This window comes from Eleutherodactylus coqui, chromosome 9, assembly GCF_035609145.1.
Source record: "Eleutherodactylus coqui strain aEleCoq1 chromosome 9, aEleCoq1.hap1, whole genome shotgun sequence".
Lineage (NCBI taxonomy): Eukaryota > Metazoa > Chordata > Amphibia > Anura > Eleutherodactylidae > Eleutherodactylus > Eleutherodactylus coqui.
The window spans coordinates 123,348,322-123,375,427 of NC_089845.1; the positions used below are offsets into that span (position 1 = coordinate 123,348,322).

The window sequence follows — 27,106 nt, forward strand, 5'->3', positions numbered from 1 at the left end:
AACTTTGTAACAATGAAATTCCCATCCTTCTTGTCTGATGGATGTGTTTAATCCAGTCGCCAGTTATGGCAGTGAAAACAAAATCTCGGTTCTTCTCACCGGAGAGTTCTTATTCTTCTGTTGTCTGTTTGGAGTAAAATACTGAGTGAGTAGATAGCTATGAATATGCGCCAAGCACCTTAGAGTATTGTTCTATTTTCTCCTCCTCGCTGAATTATGTATGAGATTACAACAAGTGTCTTTTCTGATCATACAAGTGCCTGAGATTTTTATTAGAAAATTATTCCCATGCTATCATGTACTCCAAACATTTTCCTAAAGGAGGATCTTGTCCTAGATTGAGAGCAATTGTGCATTTAATCTTCAATACATGACATATGGTGTTTTCATTCATTTTTATGCCGGCATTTGAGAGTATGTTAAGGCACTTACATCTGCAGTTAATACAGTTTGTTCACCCGCTGCAGACTTAAAAGTGTATGATAAATGAACCTGTAAGGCGTACAGTCAACATAAATCTTCGATTTAATGAACAATTTCCTGTAAAGGACAGATGTGCTATAGTAATGGTTAGCAGAAATAAAAAGCTACTAATTGAGTTTTAATCTATAAGCAAATATTATCTGAAAAGACAAATATCATTTCCAATGCAGGGGCATTTGACAGTTCAATCCTCCAGCATCATCCCGACACGACCGCTCGAAGGTCTTTTCAAACTCTTAGCTCTTCTACGGAATTAATCTTATGGACGGCTTGTCAAGGAGACTTGAAAATCTACCAAGAGGGATATGTTTTTGGTGGACGTATTCTTGAAATATACAGATAATTAAATAGGTCAGAAGTAGAGATGAGCGAGCACGCTCGTTTAAGGCTGATGCTCAAGCGAGCATCGGTCCTTTTGAGTAACTGATTACTCGTCCGAGCATCATGCCAGGGAACGGCGGGGGGAGCGGCGGGAAGCGGGTGGGGAGAGATCTCTCTCACTCTCCCCTCGCTCTCCTCCGCTGCCCCCCCCCCCCCGCATGGTGCTTGGACGAGTAATCAGTTACTTGAAAAGACTGATGCTTGCTCGTGCATCAGCCTTAAATGAGCGTGCTCGCTCATCTCTAAACAAAACCAATTTCTTTTGAGTTAATAATACAGACTTACAATGGAGTTATAACAAAGCGCTTTCCGCTGGAATGACCCAAAGACGACAGTAGGTATGATGTTCAATCAACCCAACCATTGCCTAGAGTGCTTGACTCAAGAAAATAACCCCTTGTCTAATGTCAACTGCCAACTGTTATTCAAGTGAGTCCGACTCCTGGAACCCCAGCATTAATTCTGCCTGGCCAATGTCTATGTAGCGTCTGCACACTGTACATTGTAAATGGAACCACTTTAATTTGGGGTGCTGGCCCCATTGAAAACAATGGAAGAACATCCCACTCCTGTGTCACAGCTATGGAAGGGGAATTCTTTATCCCTGTCCAGAGTCCCCTTGTCACTGAACACTGTGACAGTACTGTCACAGTGTTCACTGACAAGGGGACTCCCCGCGGGGATAAAGAAATCCTCTGCCACAGCTGTCACAGCTGTGGAAGAGGCTCAAGATCTTCTCTGTATGTTGACGGCCCCATTGACAACAAGGGGAAACCCCTGGATGCTGTCACATCCAGGGGTTTCACATCCAAAGAATCCCCTGCTGCAGCTGTCACAGCCACAGCAGGGAATAGCAATCCTCTCCCATTGCTTTCAATGGGGCTGCACTATTTGTGCGGATTTTAGGTACGTGTGCAAATTTTTTTCGCATGTAGAAAACAGACATGTGGCTGCTTTCATTGGAAAGCATTGGTTCTAATAGATGCGAATCACAAACACACCTAACATGCATGAAAAAAACGCTCATCTGACTGAGCCCTTATAGCTGTCAGAAGAAGGTGACAGAAAATAATTTAAAAAAATTTAATATCTTTGAAAAAAATACAAGTACTACAGCAAAAAAAAGCTAAATAAATTTGGTACCGTAGTAATCGTACTGACCCATAGAATAAAGTTATCATCTCATTTTTGTTGCTATGTTTACACAGTAGAAACAAGATGCACTCAAAAATGGTGAAATTTCATTTTTTTTCCATTTCACTCCACTATTATATGGTATATTAAATAGCACCATTAAAAAATACAACTTGTCCCGCAAAAAACAAGCCCCCATACAACCTCATCGATGGATAAATGAAAGTATTATGATTTTTCTAAAGCATCCTAATTCACCATGATTTTCGTGAAATTGGCCCAATACCGAAATGAACCGATTATTTCACTAATCACTCTCTACTATTCATAGGCGTTTTACCAATACGTTGCACATGCTCATTTTCTTCATCTTCCAGCTGAATGTCGGTTGAAGCGCCACAACGGCCCAGAAACTGATAGTTGAAAATATTGTTAGCTGTGGCCATTTTAATTTGTTGGATTACTGTACATGCTAAGAAAATAAAATAGGAGCTGTGTACCCTTAGAATAATCCTTAACTTGAATTACCCTTCAGATCGACAGGGTACGAACAGCGAGGTCCCCACCAATCAGCAAGCTATTCCCTGGATAACTTGTAATTTTAGTACAGCCCCTTTTGAAGGGATTTTACTACAAAAACAAGTTATCCCCTATCCACAAGATAGAAGATAACTTGCTGATTGGTGAGGTCAAGCAACTGTGATTCCCACCGATCTTCAGGATGGGGTTCTGGACTTCCAGGGCCCGAAGTGTCTTCAAATGAATAGATTGGTGGTCGCCTGTGTCCTTGCATTTCAATAGTTAAGTATTTTTTGTGATAAAACTCATTTAAATAAACCAAACATATATTATTGTCATTCTACCTGAGAAAAAGTTGAACTGCCTAATATACAATTATATATTCCTTACCGTTTATAGTCCAGAGTTGCTGACAGATACTGTGACTCTTGAGTTTTGTGTAAATACCGAAGTAGCAAATGTTAATTTGACATTTAGCATGCCTTGATATATTAACTACAATGTAGTACTATGGTGTGTACTGAATTATCATAATTCACCACCAGTCATGTTAAGAATTGCTACATCTGTAGCAAAAATATATAGAAAGTTTTAAAAGGGTTGTTCTTGTATAGCTCAGTGATTGGGGAGGGGGAGAACCAAAAATATTTAGATTGTAAAAGATCAATGAAGTTAATTGTTTTGTCTTGTCAATAAAAGGTTGTCTACTGGTGTATACAAATACCCTTGCCATATCATAAAACTAATGGATGAAGGAGACTGGTTATGAGAACTTGATAGATAATTGGATGTCTCATTGAAATGAATGGAGCCGCAGCGAGCATGCTCGACCACAGATCCATTCAATCTCCTCCTCAGGCTGTCTGCAGATCCCACTGCGGGAATTTTCAGTGCCCCTACAGAGATCTGTGGCTCTCCCGCTTCTGGCATCTTCCATCTCTGCTATGCGCCAGCTTCCGGCCAGCCGACGCATGCACAGAGCGGAGCCGGCCCGTCACTACTGACGTTTCTGTGTAGGCCTCTGCGAGACCTGCTCAGAAATAGAACATACCGCAATTTGTTTTACGCGTGTGTTTTCACGTGGACAGATTGTGGCTGTGTGCATAGAATTGCATTTTCTAATGCAATCCTATGGCAGCGGGCACGGGCGGAAATTCTGGGGGAAATCCCACCGCGGAATTTCCGCCCATGTGCAGGGGGCCTCACTGTGGGGAGGTGCAGTGAGCCCACACAGAGAAGAGGGAGACACAGGACCCCCTTTCTTGGGATTGGTAGGGGTCTCAGCGGTATGACCACCACCAATCAGACTTTTATCACCTATTCTGTAGATGGGGAATAAAAGTACATTCTGGGAGTTTCTTAATATTTTGCCATCAAAATAAAATTGCTGTAGATATGGCAGATGGGCCCCACTTGTTCATCAGAATGAATGATATGTCGTAATATTTATAAACAAATGAGGCTTTTGTTAGAACATTACAATACATCATGAGATGTTCTAGTTTTGGCTGGTGGAACGTAGGGAAACTTGTAGAAGAAAGAAGACACAAAGGCTGAGATATCACTTGGCATCAATTTTATTGACTACAGCTCCATGTTTCTGGTACAGGCCATCCCCTTCAACAACAGATATCGCTCTGGGTAACGCTGGATTCACATGGGCGTTTATCGGCTGCGTTTTCACGGCCAGACGATATACGCCACCCATCTGAGGCATTGGTTTCCAGTGTAAAAGTGCCTGGCCGGTCAAGATGGCGCATACGGTTCGCATTTAGGATGGACGCTTTTACGCTGGTCAGGAAAGATGGTTCAGGAACTATCTTTGGCCAGAGTATGGCAGCGGCTCACAAAGACCCCTATGGGAGCTGCTGGAGAAGGGAGGTGGAAGGGAGTTTAGCTGCATGTCTGCTAAACTTCCAACCCCTTACTTCCTCCTCTCCACCCCTTGCTGGCTGTCTGTAATGGGAAGGGGCGGGACAGGGCAGGAGCTAGTGTGCTAAGCTCCCACCCTGTCCCTCTCCATCCCATTGCTGGCAGTCGACAAGGAGCAGAGAGGGGCTGGGAGCTTAGCACACTAGCTCCCGCCCTGTTCTGCTCCCACCCCTTGCTGAGAGCAGGTGAGGGATCGGAAAGGGGAAAGCAGTAAAGCAGAGCTAAACTGTCTTCCTCCGCCCGACAGTATCCCGGGCTCGGTGTATACTTGCCGTACCTGGGCCGTTTGAATGGGCGCACAAATGGGAGATGCCTGGAGAGCCAAGGGGGCGGGATGGGGCAAGAGCTAGTGTGCTAAGCTCCCGCCCCCTCTCAGCTGCCAGCAATGGTAATGGGCAGAACAGAGCGGAAGCTTAGCAACTAGCTCCCACCCATTGCAAACAGCCGGCAAGGGGTGGAGAGGAGGAGGGAATAGGGTGGGAGTTTAGCAGACATGCTGCTAAAATCCCTCCCACCTCCCTTCTCCGGCAGCTCTCATAGGTTCCCATAGGAGTCTGGGAGTGGCCGCAATATTCCGGCTGAAAGATAGTTCCTGAACTATCTTTACTGGCCGGTGTAAAAACACCCGACTGGAATGCACACCATATGCGCTATCTTTGCCGGCCAGCCATTTTTATGCCACAGTAATACACCCATCTGAACTGATGCATTATAAACCAATGCATCAGATGGGCAGCATATATTGTGTCATATAGGAGGACCTCAGGGTGAGCATTAGAAGAATGTTTTTGCTTTCTCCAATTCACATTACTCTTGGGTATTGCCCTATGTAACGCTATTTCCTTTGCTTGTATTGTTTGTTTACTGCATGTCATTGACAAGAAAACCTTTTAAATTGCCTAATTTAATTTATCGGTTATGCTATCTGAGTTACAATGCTGTTATTAATGTGACTGTTATGATTTTCCTCCCTTCGGTTTGACAGAAATAGACAAGATGAGGCAAATATCACCAATGAGTATACGCAAGAAAAAATTCTTGACCTCATTAAGCGCTTACGGGAAAGAACCAACCATTACAAGGATAAATTGGCTGATGTGGACGTTTCTTCACCGGAGCAAAGCCCTACAACAAGTAATTTATAGGCTATTAGGTTTAGAGTGTGATGAAATTGTCCCCATGCTAGGTCAATGCACCTATTTAAATGCAATGGTAAAGCTGCCCAAACACAAGAGTTTTGTCAGCAGAACCTATTATGTTCCCCAAGCACTTTTAGTTGTTTCATGCCAATGTTCTTCTGTTCTTCTCTTATTCCTCCTCCCTCCAAAAACATAACATTGATATTTGAATGATCCAATGTTCATGTTTTTGGGAGCACTAGGTCTGGTCAGCCAACAGATGACCATGTTTTAAAGAGTGGATATTAGACCCATTTATTTACTCACAACTAGCGAACAGCAAACTTTTAAAAAGTTTGGTGAAGCTAGTTTGCAAAACTTTTGCAAAAAGGTTTGATTTGATCCAAATTAGTTTGAACCAAACTGGAAGTTAACCAAAACCCCTTAAACAAATGTGTAACACTGCTAAGAGGTATAAAAAGCTTGTATACCACTCTGAGAGTGTTATACAGGGCTTTTATAGCTCTTAGGGCTCAGTCACACGGGCACATCGGCACCCGTACACACCAGCTCCGAGGCGCCCGTGTGACTAACAGTTAGAAGACGGCTGTACCTGAAGACGGCCGTCTCTCTCCAGCGCTGATCATAGAACACATGACCGGCAATGGAGCCGGTCACATGTTCTTCCTCCCGGCGCTGCAGAGAGACGGCCGTCTTCAGGTACGGCCGGCCGTCTGCTGGCCGATGCACCCGTGTGACTGAGCCCTTAAACTGTGTTATATGTCAGCGTTTAGGCTAGTGTTGAGCGAACCGAACCAGCAGAGTTCTGTTTTGGGTAGATGTTTGCTAAAAACTCTGTTCAAATTTGTACCAAACTAAATATTTAGGAAATTTCAACCCGAAACAGAGTTCTACTGGTTCGGTTCATCCAACGCTACTCGCAACCATTGCACAATGCCCAAAACTCAGTGTCCCCGATGTATCAAGTTCAGAGTACCACTTTCTTTTTTGTGGAAATAATGGAGTATTCTATGTGAGCTTCATTTGCTAAGTAATTGTGGCAAAAAGATATGCGCAGTACGTTGTGAAGCAGCTTGTGATTCTTGTTATTAAAGTAGACATGGTTACTCAAGAGGGCTTGCCACCAGCCAGCTGCCGAAAAATGTAAGCCACACAACTAAGTCAAAAATAGGATACCATAATTATAAAATGTAATAAATTTAACAAGCGCTATGCAAAATCTGATATGTTGTTCAAAAATTATACTCCACAAGGCTGCAGCAAAAGAAATTGCCAATTTTGATACATGTAGGCCAACATTGCTCCTTCGGTTGTTACAATCATTGTTAGTAACTAGAGATGAGCGAACACGTTCGGCCCCGCCCCTTTTTCGCCCGAACACCGAACTTTGCGAACACTTCAGTGTTCGGGCGAAAAAGTTCGGGGGCCGCCGTGGCAGCGCGGGGGGGTGCGGCGGGGAGTGGGGGGGAGAGGGAGAGAGAGAGGGCTCCCCCCTGTTCCCCGCTACTGCCGCCCGCGCCGCCGCGCATCTCCCCGCCCCCCGGCGGCACCCGGACACTTACGCGCGAACACTGCAGTGTTCGGCAAAGCGGGTGTCCGGGTGCGGATGTGTCCGTAACGGACACGTTCGCTCATCTCTATTAGTAACCCATTCTTTATATTTTCCATAACTACCAGATTAATAATCATAGCATGCGTAAAACTATGCTCCTTAGATCAGGTTTCCCCTAGTGAAACACTGGCGAGAAATTGATGGCAGAACTGATCCCATAGTTGTCTTTGAGATCGATCATTGCATTGGACAGAAAAATGTTGCATGCAGCCTTTTGTATGTCTGACTATAGATGTCCGATTGGTGCACAAAATGCACTAAACGGACATCACTTGTGTCCAGCCCTGGCATCAAATCGTTGCCTGTATATACACCTAGAAAATCTTTTGACACAAATTTTATTGGGCAAACATATGCCAATAGGGTATCTTATTGGCATATCTATGGCCAAGATAGGTAAGCATAACAACTTTTTCAAGACTGAAACTTATAAACTGCCCTCTGTAAGGAGTTTAGGGAAGAGGCCAATAATACCATACTATTTAGGGTGTAGGACTTGTGTATGCTGTTGCATTTGATGCTTCACTTTCAGCTCCAGTTAAGAAGAAACCACCAACACCGCCACCACCTCCTAAAAAAGAAGAGAAGACTGAAAAAGAACCGGATGTTGAAAAGGCAGCACAGCCAGAAGCAGAAGAAGAACATTATTGTGATATGCTCTGCTGCAAGTTCAAGAGACGCCCATTTCATAAGTACTTTACCAAGCTAAAGATGCCTGACTCCATTGATGGTTATACAGGTAGGTCTTGATATTTCGAGGTTTGGAAAGTAAAAAGCATCATCAGTGAAGAAGGCCTGCTAATAGATATTGCTATCTTGGAATGATTATGAGTTCACACTTAGGCTTCCAAATTCGGTCCTAGTGTAATATGCATATTTTGATGCTTTTTATACAATCAAAGTTTTTTAAATTAGTATTTCATGATTGTCTGTGTGTCTTATGTATATACAGTATAATGATAAAAGTGTCCCTATTCAGAGATGTCTAAAACATGGGTGTAATTGAAATAAACTTCGTAATAATCTAAAACATGCTGAAGTGATCCATGTGGAAAAAAAAAGTTCAAAATGGCTGATGCAGCCATCTTGGATTTAGCCCAAGAAATTTCAATGGAAAGAGAGTCATGGTTTAAGGGTAGAATTTCATCGGAAATTGGTAGGTACAGTAATTTTTTATTACCTGAAACTATTTTGAAGTTATCGATAAAGTCATGATAAGTTTTAATAAAGTTGTAATGTTGAATTATGGTGTATGAAAAACACAAATTACATGTCTTTTCAGATACCAGAAGATGCCATTAACAATCCAGGACAGAACTGAGATCATCCTGATGGCCGGTAACACAAGTTCAGGTATGAAAAAATGACTGTACTAATCATTTCTGATGAAATTCGACCCTTAAATCATATACCCTATGACACCTTTGCCATTGAAGTTTCTTAGTTTGAACCCAATATGGCTGCCACCTGCCATTTTGAACTTTTTTCACATGGATTGCTTCTGCATGTTCCAGATAGTATTATGGTTTGGTTCAGCACCCAGTAAATGTCTCTCCAGACTTCTCTGAATAGGGGTACTTTAATTATAATTACTTTGTATATTGGTTATACTTACATGCAATAGGTACTATATAAGCTCTAGAGTTCTTTATAGGCTGCATCCGTGTGCAACTAAGATTATTTCATTTCATAGAGTTTAATACTAATTTAATTTCTTAATGATGCTGGACATACAGTTATGCCCAACGCGGATGTTGGCAGCTTTGCACAGCTGACACCCACCGGCAACAGCTGCGATCAGATTTAACCCTTTGCAATCCAATTTTGGATTCAGGGTTTCCTAGGGGGCTTTAAGCTCTTTCTGCCATTATACAATGGTGCAATCTGCTGGTTAGAGTCAGTACTGCAGTATGTGACATACTGGAGAGGCCCCCCACAACACAGCGGCCAGTAATATACAGTAAGAATACCCTGCCAGACGTCTTCCGACATCGGAGCTGTACAGCCTTCAATCAGAATGTCTTTAGACGTCAGACAGTGGATTGCAAAGGGTTAATGCTGATTGCGGCTTTTCATCCAATAAGTGCCGCTATCAGTCTTGACAGTTCCATGAAATCCCCTGACCAGTTTTGCAATAGTACGAACACGCCCCCTCCTCCCTCCTCCCTCCTCGCCCCATCCCTCGCGCGATGATATTGCAGAGTGCTGTTCGGTTGCCATGGCAGCCTGGAGCCTTCTGAAGGCTATCAAGCCATGACTGTGGTGAGACTTGATAGATTGCCTGTTAGATCGTAGTATAATTTAATTACTACGGCATTACATTATACTGAAGAAGCGATCAAACAATCACTATTTCAAGTCCTCTTTGGGGACTAAAAAAATATAAAAACAAGTAGAAAAATATTTTATTTATTATTGAAAAAATAAAAGGTCTTAAAAGTTTACCCACCTTTTCCCATCTTTATTGTTTAAAAAAAAATCAAAACAATAGAAAAAAATATATTTGGTATTCTGCATCCGTAAAAGTCTCATATTTCAAATTAATCTATTATTTATCACCCACGGTAAACGTTGTCTGGAAAAACAGACACAAAGCCAAAACTGCACTTTTTTGATCCCCCCTGTCTTCAAGAAAAAATGTCATAAACGGCAAACAAGTAGTTATCTATATGTCAACATACAGCAGATAGAAATTACAGGAGATCGCACACACACAACAAAAAAAAAAAAAGAGTTCTTATACAACTATGTCGACGCAAAACTAAAAAAGTTATGGCTGTCAGAATATGGCGGCCGAAAAAATGTTATGTTTTTGCAAAAATATTTCATTTTTTAGGAATGGCATAGCAAAAATAACTCTATAAGTTTGGTATCATCATAATGGTACTGACCCATAAAATAAAGTTATTCCATTTTTGCTGGTGTTTACACCACATAAACTAAGACCTTTTTTAAAAATCGCAACACGCCCGCATGCCGTGCGATTTGCATGTGAGTGGGATACAATGTTTACCATTGAAACTATCATACGCATTTGTGGAAAACGCACGTGAAAATCGCAAGTACACAGGTGTGACGCAATGCGTTTTTTAAGGCTGGGTTCACATGTGTCGGAATTGCCGCAGAATTTCAGCACGGCAATCTTAAGCCCGAGCGTAACCAGCAAAGTGGACGAGATTTGCAAAACTCTCGTTCACATGCTGCAGAGAAGCCATTGCGGCCGAGCCGTGCTGAAATTGACATGCCACGCGGAATTCAAAGCCTCGGCATGTCAATTGTATCGCCGTTTCCACGGCGGCCTCTCTCCTCTCTATGGGGAGAGATGGCCGTAGCAGAATACAGGTGGTGAAGCCACTTTAAAACCCGTGCCAAACGGCGAGGGTTTTGAAGCTGCATTTCTGCCGTGGAAATCTTGCAGACCCGCTGCATTCATACCTTGAGATTTCCGCTGGATCTTCGTCCCATGTGACCGCGGCCTAAGACTATGATATCAGTCAGAGTTTCCCGGAGCGATATCGCACTCACCTGTGAGAACGCACCCTGTTACCCCAGTAATCCCAACACTTGTACATTGTATTTTGTCCTAGATCCAATATATCTATTCTGGCTGCTTGTGGTTGCATTGTCATTCAACTGGAACTGCTGGTTTATTCCGCTGCGGATTGTATTCCCGGTTCAAGAGTTGGACAACCTGTTGTACTTTTTGATCGTTGATTACACGTGTGATATCTGCTACCTTTTGGATATATTCGTGTTCCAGCCACGTCTACAGTTCATAAAAGGAGGTGACATAGTAGTAAGTACAACAAACCATAAAAATGTTAAAAAGGTTTCTTTGAAGCAATCTTCAAGATTCATGTAATATTTCGTGAATTTTCTTGAATCTATGGGAAAAAAAGCTAAATTTGTGAAAATAACATGAGTTAAGATTGTGTATATTTAAACTACCCGCTTTTACCCCTTAAGGACCAGGCTATTTTGTACCTTAAAGGGATTCTGTCAGTAAAATAATACAATTTATATTCACCTATGCCTTACCGGACTCTTTACCGAGAACCTGCTGCTCTCCTGATGTCTCTCCGGCAGCCTTTCTATCGCAGTGCAGAAGCTGGCAAAAATCCAGCTTCTGCCACTGCTTCGACCACTGCTGGACTGCAAGTACTGCCACCCGGGTCAGTTGTCGACACGTCACAAGTGGCGCATTGCCCACTGATTGGCCCGGCCACGTCTAACTTCTGACGTCCTCGGAGAGTCGACAGCGAGTGCGCATGTGTCCCCCTTTCCGGCGTGCTTGTACACTCGCCATTGACTCTACGACAACGTCAGGTAAACAAGGGAGGGAAGAAATACAATGGGATTATGTAAGTTTACTTTGTTTTTTTAACTGTTTTTTTCAGCAGGTTAGAATCTACAGGATTGCAGGGCACAGCTAAAAAATGGGTTTTGCTGACACAACTAGAGATGAGCGAGTATACTCACTAAGGCACATTACTCGAGCGAGTAGTGCCTTAGCCGAGTATCTCCCCGCTCGGCTCTAAAGATTCGGGGGCTGGCGGGGGGCGGGGAGCGGCGAGGGAGAGCGGGGAGGAACGGTGGGGAGATCTCTCTCTCCCGCCCGCTCCCCGCCGCAACTCACCTGTCACCCGTGTCGGCCCCCGAATCTTTAGAGACGAGCGGGGAGATACTCGGCTAAGGCACTACTCACTCGAGTATTGTGCCTTAGCGAGTATACTCGCTCATCTCTAGACACAGCCTCTTTAGGGCTCAGTCAGATGGGCATTTTTATGTGCATATGTTACCTGCATTTGCGATCCGCATATATTGGAACCAATGGTTTTCAATGGCAGCGGTCATATGCCCGATATTTACCTTTTCCCAAAAAATGCACAGATTAAATATAGGGCAGTGGATTTTAAAATGCAGAAAATTACGGCATCCATCTTTTTTGGATGTGAAACCCCTAGATGCTATAACATCCAGGGGTTTCACCTTGTGGTCAATGAGGTTGGCGGCAACAGCGCTGACCCCATTGAGAATATACAGTGAATATCGCGATCCTCTGGCACAGCTGTCACAGCTGTGGCAGAGGAGTGATGCTCTCCCATTGAATTCAATGGGGCCAGCGCTACAGCTGGCTCCATTGAAAGCAATGGGCTGCCAGCAAGCCCTGCAGTGATTTTTGGGGAAGGACTTTAAATATAAGCCCTTTCCTGAAAAATCATCCCTAAAATGTGTAAAAAAATAAAAAATATATATATATTTACCTCTCCGCAGCTGCCATGGCTCAGGCGCATCTAGCCGGGTCTTCTCCCTGCACTGCTCTGAAGTGCCTTCAGCAGGTGGGGATTTGAAATCCCCACCTGCTGAGTGGGCTGCCTTTCCCTGACATCCCCTGTAGTGAAATAGTCACTAATAGAGCTGACTAGGGTCTGCTAGGACACTGCAGCTCTGCTGTGCCAGGGGGTTCCACTTTCATTTTTTCACTGTACCGGGGAAAGGAAATGGCAGAAATGGTTAAAAAATGCTTCTCCTCCAGGTCCTCTGCTGTGACTAACAGCAGACAACCTGACCAGTTCTTGCTTGATTGCAGTAGCAGGGGCTTTAATCCCACGGCCAGGATTTAAGTCCAGAACCAAGTGCTGTAAATTTACAGCGCTTGGTCCTTAATCCTTAAGGGGTTAAAGGGGTTTTGCAGGCTTGATCAACTGATGATCTATCAATAGCTGATTAACGGGGGTCGACCACCTGGCACCCACACCTATTAGCTTTTTGCTGGGCCACTGGTAAAGTTTGTGAAGCCAGAAGTACATAGCTCTCTACGCTCTTCAGTATCCTGGGATGGTAATGCAGACACAGTTCCAGTTCACTTCAATGGGAACTGTGCCAGCAATACCAATGTGGGCTACTGCTTTGTGCACAGAGCTGTGTGCTTCTGGAACACATCAGCTTTGGACACAACTGTATCTGCCTCAGCAAAAAGCTGATTGATGGGGGTCTTCGTGGCCCGATTCGATCAGCTATTGATGACCCATCCTGACAATAGGGCACCTAATCTGTTATGAACACTTATCTTTAGGTGTTAGGCATTATATCTGTCTCTAAGTTACTGTAAGCAAAGCAATATAAATCTTATTAGATTGATCTTTATTAGCTGCCTCATGAGGTATTGTGTTTGCCTAGACACAGCATGTATACAGATCTTTATATATGCTGTGACCATACAAACACACAAGAGCTGGTAAATCAGCTAATAAAGAGCAGTCCAATAAAAAATTATGCTGATTTGCCCACAGCAACCTGGTGACAGATATAATGCCTACAATATAAAGATATGTGCCCATAGCAGGTTAGGTAAAAGTAGAGGCCAGGATCGGCAGAGATTGTGTACACACTGACTGCAGCTCTGAGAGCTTTGTGAGTACAGGGAAGCTGAGCTTGTAAAGACAGCCCTCACAGATAAGAAAACGTCCTAATAATAATGTAATGTTCCAGTTACTGCAGAAGCTAAATGCCTAAGAACAAGCAGTGGATTGCAGAGGGGCTGCACTCCACAGGCTTGATTTCCTGTGGAAAAAAAAAAAAACTAAAGTAAGTATACTACAAGATTTATTAGACGCACACAGGCTACTAGATGAGCATAAGTTGTCTGAAAAGTCAGGTGTGCTTTAAGAAGACAAACCATTCATCATTTTACTTGGTCAGTTTTGTTCTACAATGCTATTACGTTCCAAACCATCCTAAGGCAACAACCTGCATCTGATCCAGTGCATTCTGTAAAACATATGAAAAGGAAGTTTTATAACCCTCATCTAACTAATGTTTATTAAACAGGCTTATAGTTAACATGGCTGGCATAATAAAGCTTAATTTTCTAATTAGACAGAAAGAAAACAAACTAAGAAAAATTATTGGGAATCTGCAAAGTTCCGGGTAAGTAATTTCATAAGTTACTAATACATTTCCTAATATAATTATAATTTCCAGTTAACGGCATACTTACCATAGAAGCAGCCTGCAGCCAACGCAGCTGTAATAGGGCCCTTGGATATGGGCGTCTAGTCTGGTGTGGTTCATCCACCTTTACAAAAAATAGTGAAAACCCATGTGCAAACAAAGGAGTGGAACTTTCCCTGCAGCACCCTGCAAATAACGCCATACAGCTATTTGATATAGACCTAAGAATAAAAATGCTACATATATAATGCCGAATGGTAAAAACACCCTAAAAGTTATGCCCATCATTTGAAAGGTTTACAACCTGTATTATAGTCCATAGCTGCATTCACAGTGGTTGTCATTGGAAACAGTTCCTCTAGTGTAATAGTTTCCTACAATATATGGGGGGTTTCTCAGGCAAATACTATTGACGACCTATCCTCTGCATAGGTCATCAATTGATTGGCTGTGGTCTACCAATCAGGACCTGGGCCAAGCAGCTGATTAGGCGACTGCTGTCCGCACTACCAAACACAGGGGTATGGAGTGGAAGCAGATCGCTCCGACCCCTGTGTAGTGGCCGGCGCTTGCAACTGCTGGTGCAGCTGCCAATAAAATCAATGACAACTGCTTCTGCAATTACCAGCATTGGCCACTACACAAGAATCAGATAGATCTGCTTCCGCTCCGTACCTGTGTGTTGTGGCGTTGACAGCGGGTGCCTGATTAGCTGGTCGACCAGGTCCAAAGCAGTGGAACCCAGTTGGTTAACTATTGATAACCAATCTTGAGTATAGGTCATTAATAGTATTTGTCTGAAAAACCCCTTTTCCTTTAAGACTACGTTGTTCTGAATCCAGTTGCTAAAGGAAGAGCTATGCAAGCATTGTGCCAGCAAGGAATATTGGGACATTTCAGTTCTGAAGCCTGCAGAATTGGGAATGCAGCCATTGTTATAATACAGACTGTCTTTCAGAATCAATATGGGAATGTATTTACAGTTATTCATCTTTTTATCTATGTTGACCCCCTTTGAGTCTACAATCTGTAACTTTAAGTCAGCAGTTTGATGACTGATTACTTTTAAAAGAACACCGCAGCTCTCTGGACTTAGCTGTCCCAACAATACGTTAATCTTAGTTTTTTGAAGTAAGAAGGAAAATACTTACGTGATTATCGCTAAAATGTCAAAAATAATAAGTAAATTACCTGAAAGTGCTGCTGTATATGTTGGCACTATACAAATAAGATTTTATATTTATTTTTTAAAATGGCGCTACGTGTAAGTGCCAAGTTCCCAGAATTAAAAGTAGTCACTTCTCTTCCTATAAAAATAAAATCTTAAAATCACAAATATTACCAAAGCTCCTACAATCTTGCATCCTGGGGGAAAAAAGGACCCCTATCAGCAGTGTGGAGGAAACTTTTAAAAAGTTTGTTTCAACCAGTTCACATCGGAACTTCACTAGTACCCCTAAAACCAGTATTGAGTCTCAGTTGTTAGCATTGTTGCTTTTAATGCTGGCATCCTACATTCAAATTTGACCAAGGATAACATCTACATGGAGTGGTTTGTTCTCCCTTTGTTTCATAATAAGTACCTTTATTTATATGGCACATACATATTATGCAGCTCCTTACATAACTTGATATTTTCTGTCCTTATTGGGGTTCATAATCTATAGCCAGCTATTAGTATTGGAGAACATACAAACTCCATGCAGATGTTGTCCTTCCTCAGATTTGAACCCAGGAGCCCAGCACTGCAGAGTAACAGTGCCATCCTCCTCTCCCTCTTCCATCATTATTTAATGTGGTGAATTGAATTGGTTATACCAACTACACATCACAGAAATAGTCAACCCTTTAAAACAAAATTTTATTAATACCTGTAAAATAGGACTAATCAGACAGGAGTGGGTATCCGTAAGATTAGGAACAGGTACTGACTACAAAAGGACATCCCAGAGATTTGAATATGGGTATGTCTACCTAACATATTAATTCTCAAGGAATAACCAAATAATGCACAACACACACTAAACATAAACTAAAAGGATCAAGAGAAGCCACTACGAGAAACCACAAGGGTGTACAGAACCTCTGTAGATATAGGGATTGAAAGGTCAGAGCGGGCAATCCCCAAAAGATACTTTGGGTTGAGGCCAGGGGCGTAACTATAGAGGATGCAGGGGATGCAGTTGCACCCAGGCCCAGGACCCTTGGGGGGCCCATAAGGCCTCTCTTCTCCATATAGGGAACCCTGTATTATGAGTAAAGCATTATAGTTGGGGGCCCTGTTACAAGTTTTGCATCGGGGCCCGGGAGCTTCAAGTTACGACTCTGGTTGAGGCATGCCGGCTCCGAGCCAACAACCCCTATCAAATGATAACAACCTGACCCCTACGTCTCATGCAGAATATTGGTACAACTAAAAGGAACCCCAATATTTATGTCAATCCTTCAGCAATACAAATAAAGGAACTCCAAAATGTAAGCAATCCCTTAGTAGACGCAGGGTTAGTTTCAACAGAAGCTATATTGCTCTTGTTGGGATTAACTGAATAGAATGCTATTCCTGACTCCAGTAGCACCCCTGGTCCAATTCTATCCTCAATACTGAAATAAATCCTAGTACTAATCCATGTGTTATTCTGATACTGGTTTAGATTGAGAAAACCAGAACCTGTCTAAGATACTAGTACAGTATTCTGGTAAATAATAGACTTGATATAGCACAGTTGTTGATTCTAGTATTATTGCTAGTTCTAGTAAAGTCTTGATCTGGACAAATATCTATATGGGATGACTTAGTAAATCCTGCACTGAGCAGGGGGTTGGACCCGATGACCCCAGAGGTCCCTTCCAACTCCACCATTCTATGATTCTATGATCTTAACAATAGTCCCGATTCAACGTTTCTTTGGTATAATCAATTCATCAGGAACCCAGATACTAAAAAAATATAATATAGTAATCAGAGTCAACTAACACTTGATTTCCCAGGTTAAATAAGATACCTAAGACCCAATTGATGCATTGTTGGTACCATAGCTTGATTAGGCTTAAGGTAACCAGCAGCAACCTGGATACAATATTCAGAAAAAGATAGGGCTAATAAAACAGCCTGATACCAAAATTGGGTAACAACAGACTTAGGAAACACCACTGGGACAAGTTCCCCAGGCTAGAATCTAGAGCGCAATCCCCAAAAGAAAACAAAAACAGGAGCATAAAACCGTCAGCCCCGATGGTGGACTGACAGCTGTTATACCAACTACATTAGAGTGCAAAGGCAGTAAACCGAGAAAAGATGCATTTTTCTATTTTGCATCTATTTTTCTTATATAATGCTGACAAAGCAAAAATTTAGTAATCCAAAAAAAAACACAAAATATAAAAGTAGATTTTAGAGCAAAAAATATTCAGCATTAGAATATACTGGTTAAAATACTTTGACTGTTGGTCCTAAGACCCAATGTCCATGGGCAAATTTGAACTGCGTAATCCGCAGTTCAAGTCGCCCATAGGGAAGCATGGGGCGTTTGCACTTCAAGCTGCCCATAGGGAAGCATGGGGCGTCTACACTTCAAGCTGCCCATAGGAAAGCATGGGGAGTCTACACTTCAAGCCGCCCATAGGGAAGCATGGGGCGTCCGCACTTCAAGCTGCCCATAGGGAAGCATGGTGCGTCCGCAGTTCAATTAACACCTGCAGATTTGATTTGCGAATGCCACGCGCGGAAAAGAAATCGCAGCATGCTTCATTTTACCGCGAATGGGCTCTATTGATCTCTAATATGGAAGCAGGCGATCCGCAATTGCGGATGTATTGCAGATTTGTAGGCAGATACTTCTCTGGTTGCTTGGAGACCAAGAATATAGGTGGAAGGCAGGCACTTTGGGCCTGCGATTTTTTTTTTCCATGCGGACGATCCGCAGTGCATCCATGTACATCCGCACGGAGAACAAAAAATAAAAAAATCGTATCTGCACCGACACGCAGGTCTTTCACTGCAGAAATCTGCGTGCGGAATCCGCGCGTATCATGGACATGAGACCTAACAGGGTTAATTCTAGATGTAACCTGTAACATGGTGTTTTGTGATCACACATTACTGATTTGCTGCGGATTTTGTATGAAATTTTGGTGCAGATCGGCGGCAGATTTCACACTTTCAATTGAATTCGAATTAAAGAGGTGAAATCTGCTGCAAGCCCGCGCCAAAATCCTCACCAGTTTCCATGCCAAAAACCGTGTCACAATCCCCACCGTGGTGGCAGATTTTGGTGTTTATTCGCAGCAGAATTTGTCCCTTCAATTGAAAGAGTAAAATCTGCTGCAGATCTGCGCCAAAATCTACAGCACAAAATTTAGTGCCAATTTTAATTCAGATTGGACCAAAATCCACAACCTAAAATGGAAAAACACCTAAAATGGACGTTAAAGGCATATTCCCATGTGATAAAGCGATAGTATATCAGTAGGCTATGCCATCACTTTATGATCAGTGAGCGTCCGAACCTCTGATGGGGCCACAGCGCTAATTCAGAGTTATGGCCACTTCAATGTTATTCCCAGTACAGTGGTGCACCCAGTAACCCGATTGTGCAGGGAATCGCAGCCAGCCCTATCCATTTAATTGGAGCAATATTGTAGTCACCTACTTTTTAGCATTGCAGACCCTTCATTCTCATTATTGGTGGCGGTCCCACAGATTATATTCCCATCAATCATAAAGTGATAACTTTATTAGATAGGAATACTCCTTTAATTTCTGCTGCAGCTTGACTCATTAGTACATGAATATCCCTGACAGCTTGGTTGATTAATACATGAAACCTGATTTTCCAGTCAGTTATTGTGTATTTCCATTTTAACAACATATTCATGTGTTAATAATCTCTTAATTAGAATTACAAATCCAATAGCAGCCAGCCTGTTTGTAGTCAGTAGCAATGGAAGAGGAGATTGTAAAAATTAAATACCATCTACATTCAAATAGGAAGGTAAGCAACCATTGCAAGCGACACTTACCAGTACTTCCCGGCATAACACTTAGAGAGCTGATCAAGTTTCACAAAATTAATGCTCATTTTCGTATCATTGAAAGTGTAACAAATTTTCCAAAATATTTTCTGTATCAATTCATTACGCTTTTCAAGGTTTCTGCTTGTTGTGATTAATTAGAAACCTTCATATTTTACTCAAAAGAGATCTATCTTAGTTGATGCGGGACAGAGCTCTGATAGCGTTACAGTAAGGAATAATGTGCTTGTATGCTCATCACATGAAGAGGACCGATTCTATTAACAGGAAATCAACATTGAAGGTTCCCATCTCATAAACACCATAATCTGTCGTAAATCACCTACAGCAGCCCAGTCAATAGATAAGGCATAAAGAATAACCAAGTATAAAAATAGTCAGATGGCACCAGATCCTGAAGACCACTGAGCAGCATATAAGGTGCAAAAAGTTCTTCACATCCACATGGATGTATCTTTATTTCATCCACAAAAGACAACGACGTTTCGACCACCTATACGTTGGTCAAAACGTCGTTGGTAAAATTTACCAGAGGAGCATGAAAGGCCTTATACGTTTCCTCACACTTACTAGGTGCTCTCCGTAAGGATAAACTTAATCCTTTTGAGCCTGAAAGCTATAACAGAGTAACTGCCCTGAGAAGGGCAACCCCATCCGGATCCTGTTCCTACAGATTAAATGGTTTGTTTGCATGCCAGCCCCATTTTTGGTAAATTAAAACACTATTCACTATGGGTTATTGTTCCACATTCTATCTGGTCCCTGTGTTTTTGATGGCATTATGTGCTATTCTTCACTTGATGTCAAAATCAGTGGCACCCACCAGAAACCCAAAGGACTAATACTAATGAAAGCAAAGTGGGATGTTCTGCAAATTATTGCAGCCTTTTTCAGATCATCATAGGTTAATTGAATAGAGCTCCTAGTGTGAACATCAGAAATACATCAACATAATGTCATCTGTTTGGTTTAATTGGCACACTAAACAGTGTTGTGTTGTTTCACAGCTTGATGCAGCATCTGTGATACCATTTGATCTTCTGTACATCATCTTTGGATGCAAACCATTGTTCAGATTAAACAGAATGTTAAAGGTAATCCAATGTGAATGCTCGTATATCTTTCTGTTAGCTTTGGCTTTAAATGGGTGCTGGAAAAGAATTTTGCAGCTGTAGAATTTAGTTACCAAGGGCAACATTTTGCATAATATATAGTCTTAACTCCAGTCAAAAAAAAATCCAGCCTTCGACAAGACCTGTGAAGCCTCACTTGCCTTTAATGTTTGAATCATATTAAGAGCATTGTTCTAGAGATTTTCTGTTGACCTCTTCTATAGGTAGCTATAAACCTTCAATAGCCCGATTTCCCCATACACATGTATGCTTGGTCCAACTGCATAGTTGCATTTCTTCCATGGGGAGCGTAACGATCCAGTTCTGGGTTGGAGTCTCTTTTGTCATAACTGGTGCAGATCGGTAGCGTGGTCAGGGAAAACCAGAAGTCAGTACGCAGGTGGTAATGTTTCACAGTACAAGAGGAGCAGGCATGTGGCAGAGTCGGGGGAAGCGAGAGGTTGGTACACGGGTAATATCAGTTGCAGTACAAAAGGAGCCGGCAGGTAGCATAGTCAGTGGAAGCCAGGGGTCGGTACACAGGTAGTATCGGTTCGCAGTGCAAGAGGAGCAGTTGTTTGTAGACGAAGAAACAGGAAGGGAAGGAGCTTGATTACAGGCTGGGAGCTCAATAATCACATAAGGGAGGTAGGTACAAGGCCAGGCTTAAACACAAAGACCAATTAGGAACAGGGTGAAGCAAATCAGGAACTGGGTTGCGGGAACAAGGAATTGGGACATGATTCTGCAGGGGAGCTGTCCAACAAGCTGGATAGCTTAACAGGTAGAGCTGCCACTTGGAACACAGGGCCTCCTGGGTTTGAGTACCAGCAAAGAGAGTGGAATAAGCAGCAGCTGGCGATAGCTTGCCTACAGGAAGAACAAAAGGAATGGCCATTGCAATTCAATGTTTCCAATATTATCATATCTGTCAGAGGAAAGTCAGAAGGCCCCCCCCCCCATACAGATGAGTCAGTTGTCCGACACTTTTTACTAATGGGTATGGGCTTTCTTAAAGGGATTGTCCTGGAATTTTACTATTGCTGACCTTTCCTCGGGATTCAATGGAAGCTGTGCCTTAAGTACCAAACCAGGCTATTGTAATGTTGACAGAAATATCTTTTTCCAGTACTTTCCACACTGATGGAGAGCCTGGGGATCAACTGTTCAATGGGGATGCTGGATGGCAGGCCACCATCGATCAACTATTATGATGTATTCTGTAGATAGGTCATCAAAAATAAAAATTCCTGGAGAAGAAGAAAGGAAAGGTGGAACATAATGGAAACCTTTATATTATAATTATATTAGGGCACAATCTGAGGGGAATATTAGAAGCAACATCAGGAAATATTACTTTACTGAAAGAGTAGTAGGACAAAAATCCGGCAGATGGGGTTGGAAAATCAATAGTAAGTGAAGATAAGCGTGCCTGGGATAAATATATCTCTGTCCTAAGAAAATAATAATATAAGGACAGGCTAGATGGACCAGTGGGTCTTTTTCTACCATCAATCTTTGTTTCTACAGCATAAATGAGCCATAGACAGTACACTGTTTTCGACAGTCTTCCTCCTGTGTCACAAATACAACAGGAGAAACTTCCCATTTTTATATCTTTGTAATTGCCTCATGTGTGTATTCAAAGAATGTATAGATATTTTTGTCATAAGCTTTTATATAGTTTCCAGACTAAAGCCAACAGACTGTCATCTCTTTCTTCTTCCAAAAATCTTCCCCTTTATTGTAAGACTTACTGAGGTATAACAATCCTCTGAGAGTATAATAGTTGGGCGGAATAGCCAACTGAGAAGATCAGATAGTAGCATCATTAAGTTTAGAGACTTATAACATCAATCGGACATAACTTAACAGTGATGGTGAACATACGAAACTAAGAAAGAGGAGTTTTTGTCTATTATCTCTCTTTCTATGTCATACCATAAATCTATTGATCCTACATATTTTCTATGTTCGATTCAGTTGAGACAATTAAAAAATAAAATTACATTGCCAATTAATTAATACACAGGCTGTCTAGTTAAAAGTAAAAGCTAACCCCCATTTACAGTCTTCTTCGAAGAAGTCATAAAGTTTAACAACAATGCAATACAAGGCTGTATCTTCCGGTTATATACATTATGTAATGGACAGTCATAACATTTTCATAGAGGCTTATTTAAAGTTGCAATATCTTATATAGAAGGTTCCATATACACGTGTCCTTCCTTACCTTTTGACTTGGCTGGATATGTCTACATATGTGAGTCATGAGATACCCAGCTTTACAAGACAACCGGATTTTGCGATACTCTGTCTCGAGATGTCTATCTTATGTGTGTCTACTGTGGTCACCCAGTGATTGTGTTGTATGTTCCATAGTTCAAGGGTTTGGCTAGCACGATATTGTGCTAAACTGGTTCATTGAAAAATTACAGACGTTAGAACGGTTGTACCAGAATTAAGTTTTATCACCTATCCATAAGATAGGTGATAAAAGTCTGATCGGTGAGGGACTCACCATTGAGTTCCCCACCGATCCAGAGAATGGGGGTTCTTGTGTCCCCTTCTCCTCCTTACCAGAGCTCACTGCACTCTCCACAGTGAGGAGAAGACTGAATGGAGCCACAGTTGTGCATTTGCGGTGCTACTCCATTCATCTTTAATAGGATTGTTAAAGATAGCCAAGTGCTGTCAGCCTCATTGAAATGAATGGAGCCCTTCTGAAATGAATAGAGTCGCACCGTGCATTTGCAACCATCACTAAATTCATTCTCTACATCGCTGCGGGTAGGTGCAGTGAGCCTGCAGTGACGAGAAGAGGGGTACACAGGACCCCCACTCTCAGGATCAGTGGGAACCTCAGAGGCAAGACCCCACTGATAAGATGTTTATCACCTATCCTGTGATAATGAATCAACTAGCAACTATTTTAGGTGAACTGAAACAAAGCAAATAGCAACTAGTGAATGAATTCTTGCTCATCAACTAATTGGTGGCCATGCTTACACAGAACAACTGTCCCTTACAATCACTCTATTGAGCAACTATTCAGACGATAGTTCTTCTATGTAAAGCCACCCTAACATATGGAAATGCTAGAACATTTCTGCAGTCCGCTCTGGCTTAATCATGAGGGTTTTAAATAGGAACCCCCTTCTTTTAATTCATAATTCTCTAATAGCGTATGTAAAAATGGATTTGCTAAACCAATGTCTTTAACCCCTTCCCGCTCCAGGATGTATATTTACGTCCCGGAGCGTCGGGGGATGCATGCAGAGAGGTCGTGGGGCGACCTATCCACATACAGCGCTGGCGTCATCTGTTTACTACAGCTAACACCCGCGGGCAGTAGCCGCGATCGGACGAACGGACGATCGCAGCTATTAACCCTTTAAATGCCGCTGTCAATTCTGTCATTAATACAGCCCCCTCCGCGGTGAGATCGGGGGGCCGTGCAGGTGTCCTGGCTGCCGGGGGCCTTCTGAAAGGCCCCAAGGCTGCCCTGAGAGACTGCCTATGAAGCCATCCCCATGGGGTGGCTTAATAAGCCGCCTGTCAGGATGCAGTATGACGTAATGCTATAGCATTACATCATACTGCAGGAGCGATCAAAGCATCACATGTTTTAGTTCCCATGGGGGACTTAAAAGTTAAGTAAAAAAAAGATCAATAAAGTTTTTTTATTTGTAAAAAACAAAAAAAGTCATAAAAGTTTAAATCACCCCGCCTTTTGCCATATCTGCAATTAAAAAAATCTGTCATAAAATAAAAACACATATTTGGTATTGCCGCGTCCGTAAAAGTCCAATCTATGAAAATAGCGCATTATTTACTCTGCACGGTGAACGTCGTCTGAAAAAAAAATAAACAATGCCAGAAATGCACTCTTTCAGTCACCCTGTCTCGCAGAAAAAAACACAATAAAAAGCGATCAAAAAGTCTTATGTATTCCAAATTAGTACTAACAGAAACTACAGGACATCCCACAAAAAATGAGCCCTCGCTCAACCACGTCAACGGAAAAATAGAAAAGTTATTGCGCGCACAAAATGACCGCAGAAAATAATTGAAAAAAATTAAATGTCTTTAAAGAAAAAAAGAGTAGTACAGTAAAAAAACAATATAAGTTTGGTATCGGAGCAATCGTACCGACCCATAGAATAAAGTTATCATGTTATTTTTGTTGCAGTTTATGCGCCGTAGAAACAAAACGCACTGAAAGATGGTGAAGGTTTTTTTTTTTCATTTTACTCTACTTAGAATTTTTTTTACGTTTTTCAGTACATTATATGGTACTTTAAATAGTAACATTAAAAAATACAACTCGTTCCGCAAAAGACAAGCCTTCATGCAGTGACATCAATGGATAAATAAAGGAGTTATGATTTTTTTAAAGCGGGGATGAAAAAACGAAAATGGGAAAAAAAAGGGCCGCGTCATGAAGGGGTTAAAGAGAACCTGTCCCCAAGATCATGCTGTCCAAACTATGGACGACATGAACCCAAGGCACGCACGTTTGGTGCCGATCTACACATTTTATTCTGTATGGCCTAGATTGACAGGTATACACTATTAGCCAAACCTTCCATATTTCTGCAAATGACGCCCTACATACTGTATATTGTCTTCAAATATGACAAGATTTATGCATTTTTTCTGCATGTGAAACAAAAATAAATCACATTTGTGTTTTCAATGCGTTTCAATGGTTTTATGGATTTGTCCCAGTTCTCTACTATACATGACAGGGGTTTTGTTGGCGGTGTGTTATTATTTGTGTGGGTCTAATTGTTTCATTTCTCATTGTTTTCAGTATGGCACATTCTTTGAATTTAATGATCGTCTAGAAGCTGTCCTCAAGAGAGCGTATATTTACAGGTGAGGCACAAACTGTGAAAACTTGCTAAAAAACATACTTTATCACACAATGGAATACAATTCAGCAGCTACAATGCCTACATGATAACCAATTTTAGTCTAATATTCTTCCCAAAGAAATGAAAAGGAGTAAATAAAAAACAAAAAAAAAAATCACTATAAAGAAAATCATAAAAGAAGAAATGCTAAAAGCAACAAAATGGTCATATGGCTCACAACATATGACTAGAGATGAGCGAGCGTACTCGGAAAAGCACTACTCGCTCAAGTAATGTGCTTTATCCGAGTATCGCTGTGCTCGGGGCTAAAGATTCGGGTGCCGCTGCGGCTGACAGGTGAGTCGCAGCGGGGAGCAGGGGAGAGCGAGCGGGAAAGAGGGAGAGAAAGATCTCCCCTCCGCTCCTCCCCGCTCTCCCCTGCAGCTCCCCGCTCCGTGCCGGCACCCGAATCTTCAGGGACGAGCACAGCGATACTCGGATAAAGCAAATTACTTGAGCGAGTAGTGCTTTTCCGAGTACGCTCGCTCATCTCTACATATGGCGTAACATATGCATAAATACATTAGTTTCTAAATATTTGCAAATGTATTATATTTGTGATATTAATATACAGTGTACTGTACCTCTAGCCAAAACTAAAACGTTAGGCTCTGTTGTCACTGTGTTGCCAATTGTTAGATTTTAAGGGATCTTCCTGCAAAACAATGGATACCACAATGGAACCCAACAGATTCTATTGTACAGTAAGTCAAATCTCATATCTTCTGTTACTAGATAGAAGCCGATTTATGTCAGGGCATAGAAAAGGCTCAAAAGAAGAAGGAAAAAAAAAAATATATATATATAGTTGTCCAGAACTTGTTTGAGATGCAACATGGAGAATTTCTATGAATGTTGTGGTGAGCACATTTGCCCAACATGACTTGAATCGAATTTTTATGAGCTATCGTAGAGAGTAAAGTTCACACCTGAGATTCTGCACCTACGGATACCTTGGAGTTGTGGGTGGTTCTCCAGATGTCATGGCTCAACATCTCACCAGACGTCTTCTGTCCACTTGTAGAATCAATGTTACGTCATGTTGCCGGACTTCGCCAGGCTAGAGGGGTTTCAATACCATATTAGTTCTGGTCCCATGATTTTTAGCACGTCAATGTGTGTGTGTAAATATTGTGACAAGTAGGGGATTAGTCACTACTCAGGATAGCCATCTTTCCTTCACCCAGATGGGTGGTTACACCTCAGTAACCCAGGTCAACGCTATATTTAGTGGTAAAACTTAGGAAATCCATTTATTATGGCAGCATAAACAATAAAAAGAGTAACAATCTTCATACTGTTGTTGTAGTCACAGTATACACATGCTTCAAATGAAATAAATCCTAGTTGTCTGGCTGCTAACTCACATAGGCTTTCAGACCTAGCTCTCACAGTTACCTAACACCACAACACGACATAGCACTGTCCAACAGTGTCTTCAACCAGGGCATCAGTCTAGGGGCATCCTTCCCTGTCAGACCCATGGCTGTACCACAGCCTGCTCTGCCACAAACTTTAGGCTTTCAGCCTCCTCTCAAATTCTCTCTCAGGCCTTAGTCAGACGGTCGTTTGTAGCCGCGATTTGCGCATGCGCATGCGTCCGGCGATTTTATAAAACCATTGCTTTGCAATGGTATCGGACACATGAGCGCTTTTTATGCGCTTGTCCGATAAATTATAGAACAGAAATCGCAGATCGCAGCAGCGCCGACCCCATTGAGAACATATAGAAGACAAATCATTCTTCTCTGCCACAGCTGTAACAACTGTGACAGAGAAGAACGATGTTTGCCCATTGAATTCAATGGAGCCGGCAATACAGCCGCTTCATTGAAAGCAATGGGCTGCCGGCGTGCGCGGGGTGAATTGTCGGGAAGGGCTTAAATATAT

General features: G+C 42.1%; 1 protein-coding gene across 1 annotated transcript in view; it reads left to right on the forward strand.

Moving 5' to 3' along the window:
• The window catches only part of CNGB3 (cyclic nucleotide gated channel subunit beta 3), a 140,690-nt gene that overhangs the window by 43,756 nt on the left and 69,828 nt on the right, over nt 1-27,106 (forward strand). The window contains exons 3-8 of the mRNA XM_066578879.1: nt 5,435-5,583; nt 7,733-7,939; nt 10,788-10,996; nt 14,080-14,130; nt 20,193-20,279; nt 25,114-25,178. Of these exons, the coding sequence (XP_066434976.1) occupies nt 5,435-5,583; nt 7,733-7,939; nt 10,788-10,996; nt 14,080-14,130; nt 20,193-20,279; nt 25,114-25,178 (768 nt within the window). The remainder of the gene's footprint in view (nt 1-5,434; nt 5,584-7,732; nt 7,940-10,787; nt 10,997-14,079; nt 14,131-20,192; nt 20,280-25,113; nt 25,179-27,106) is intronic.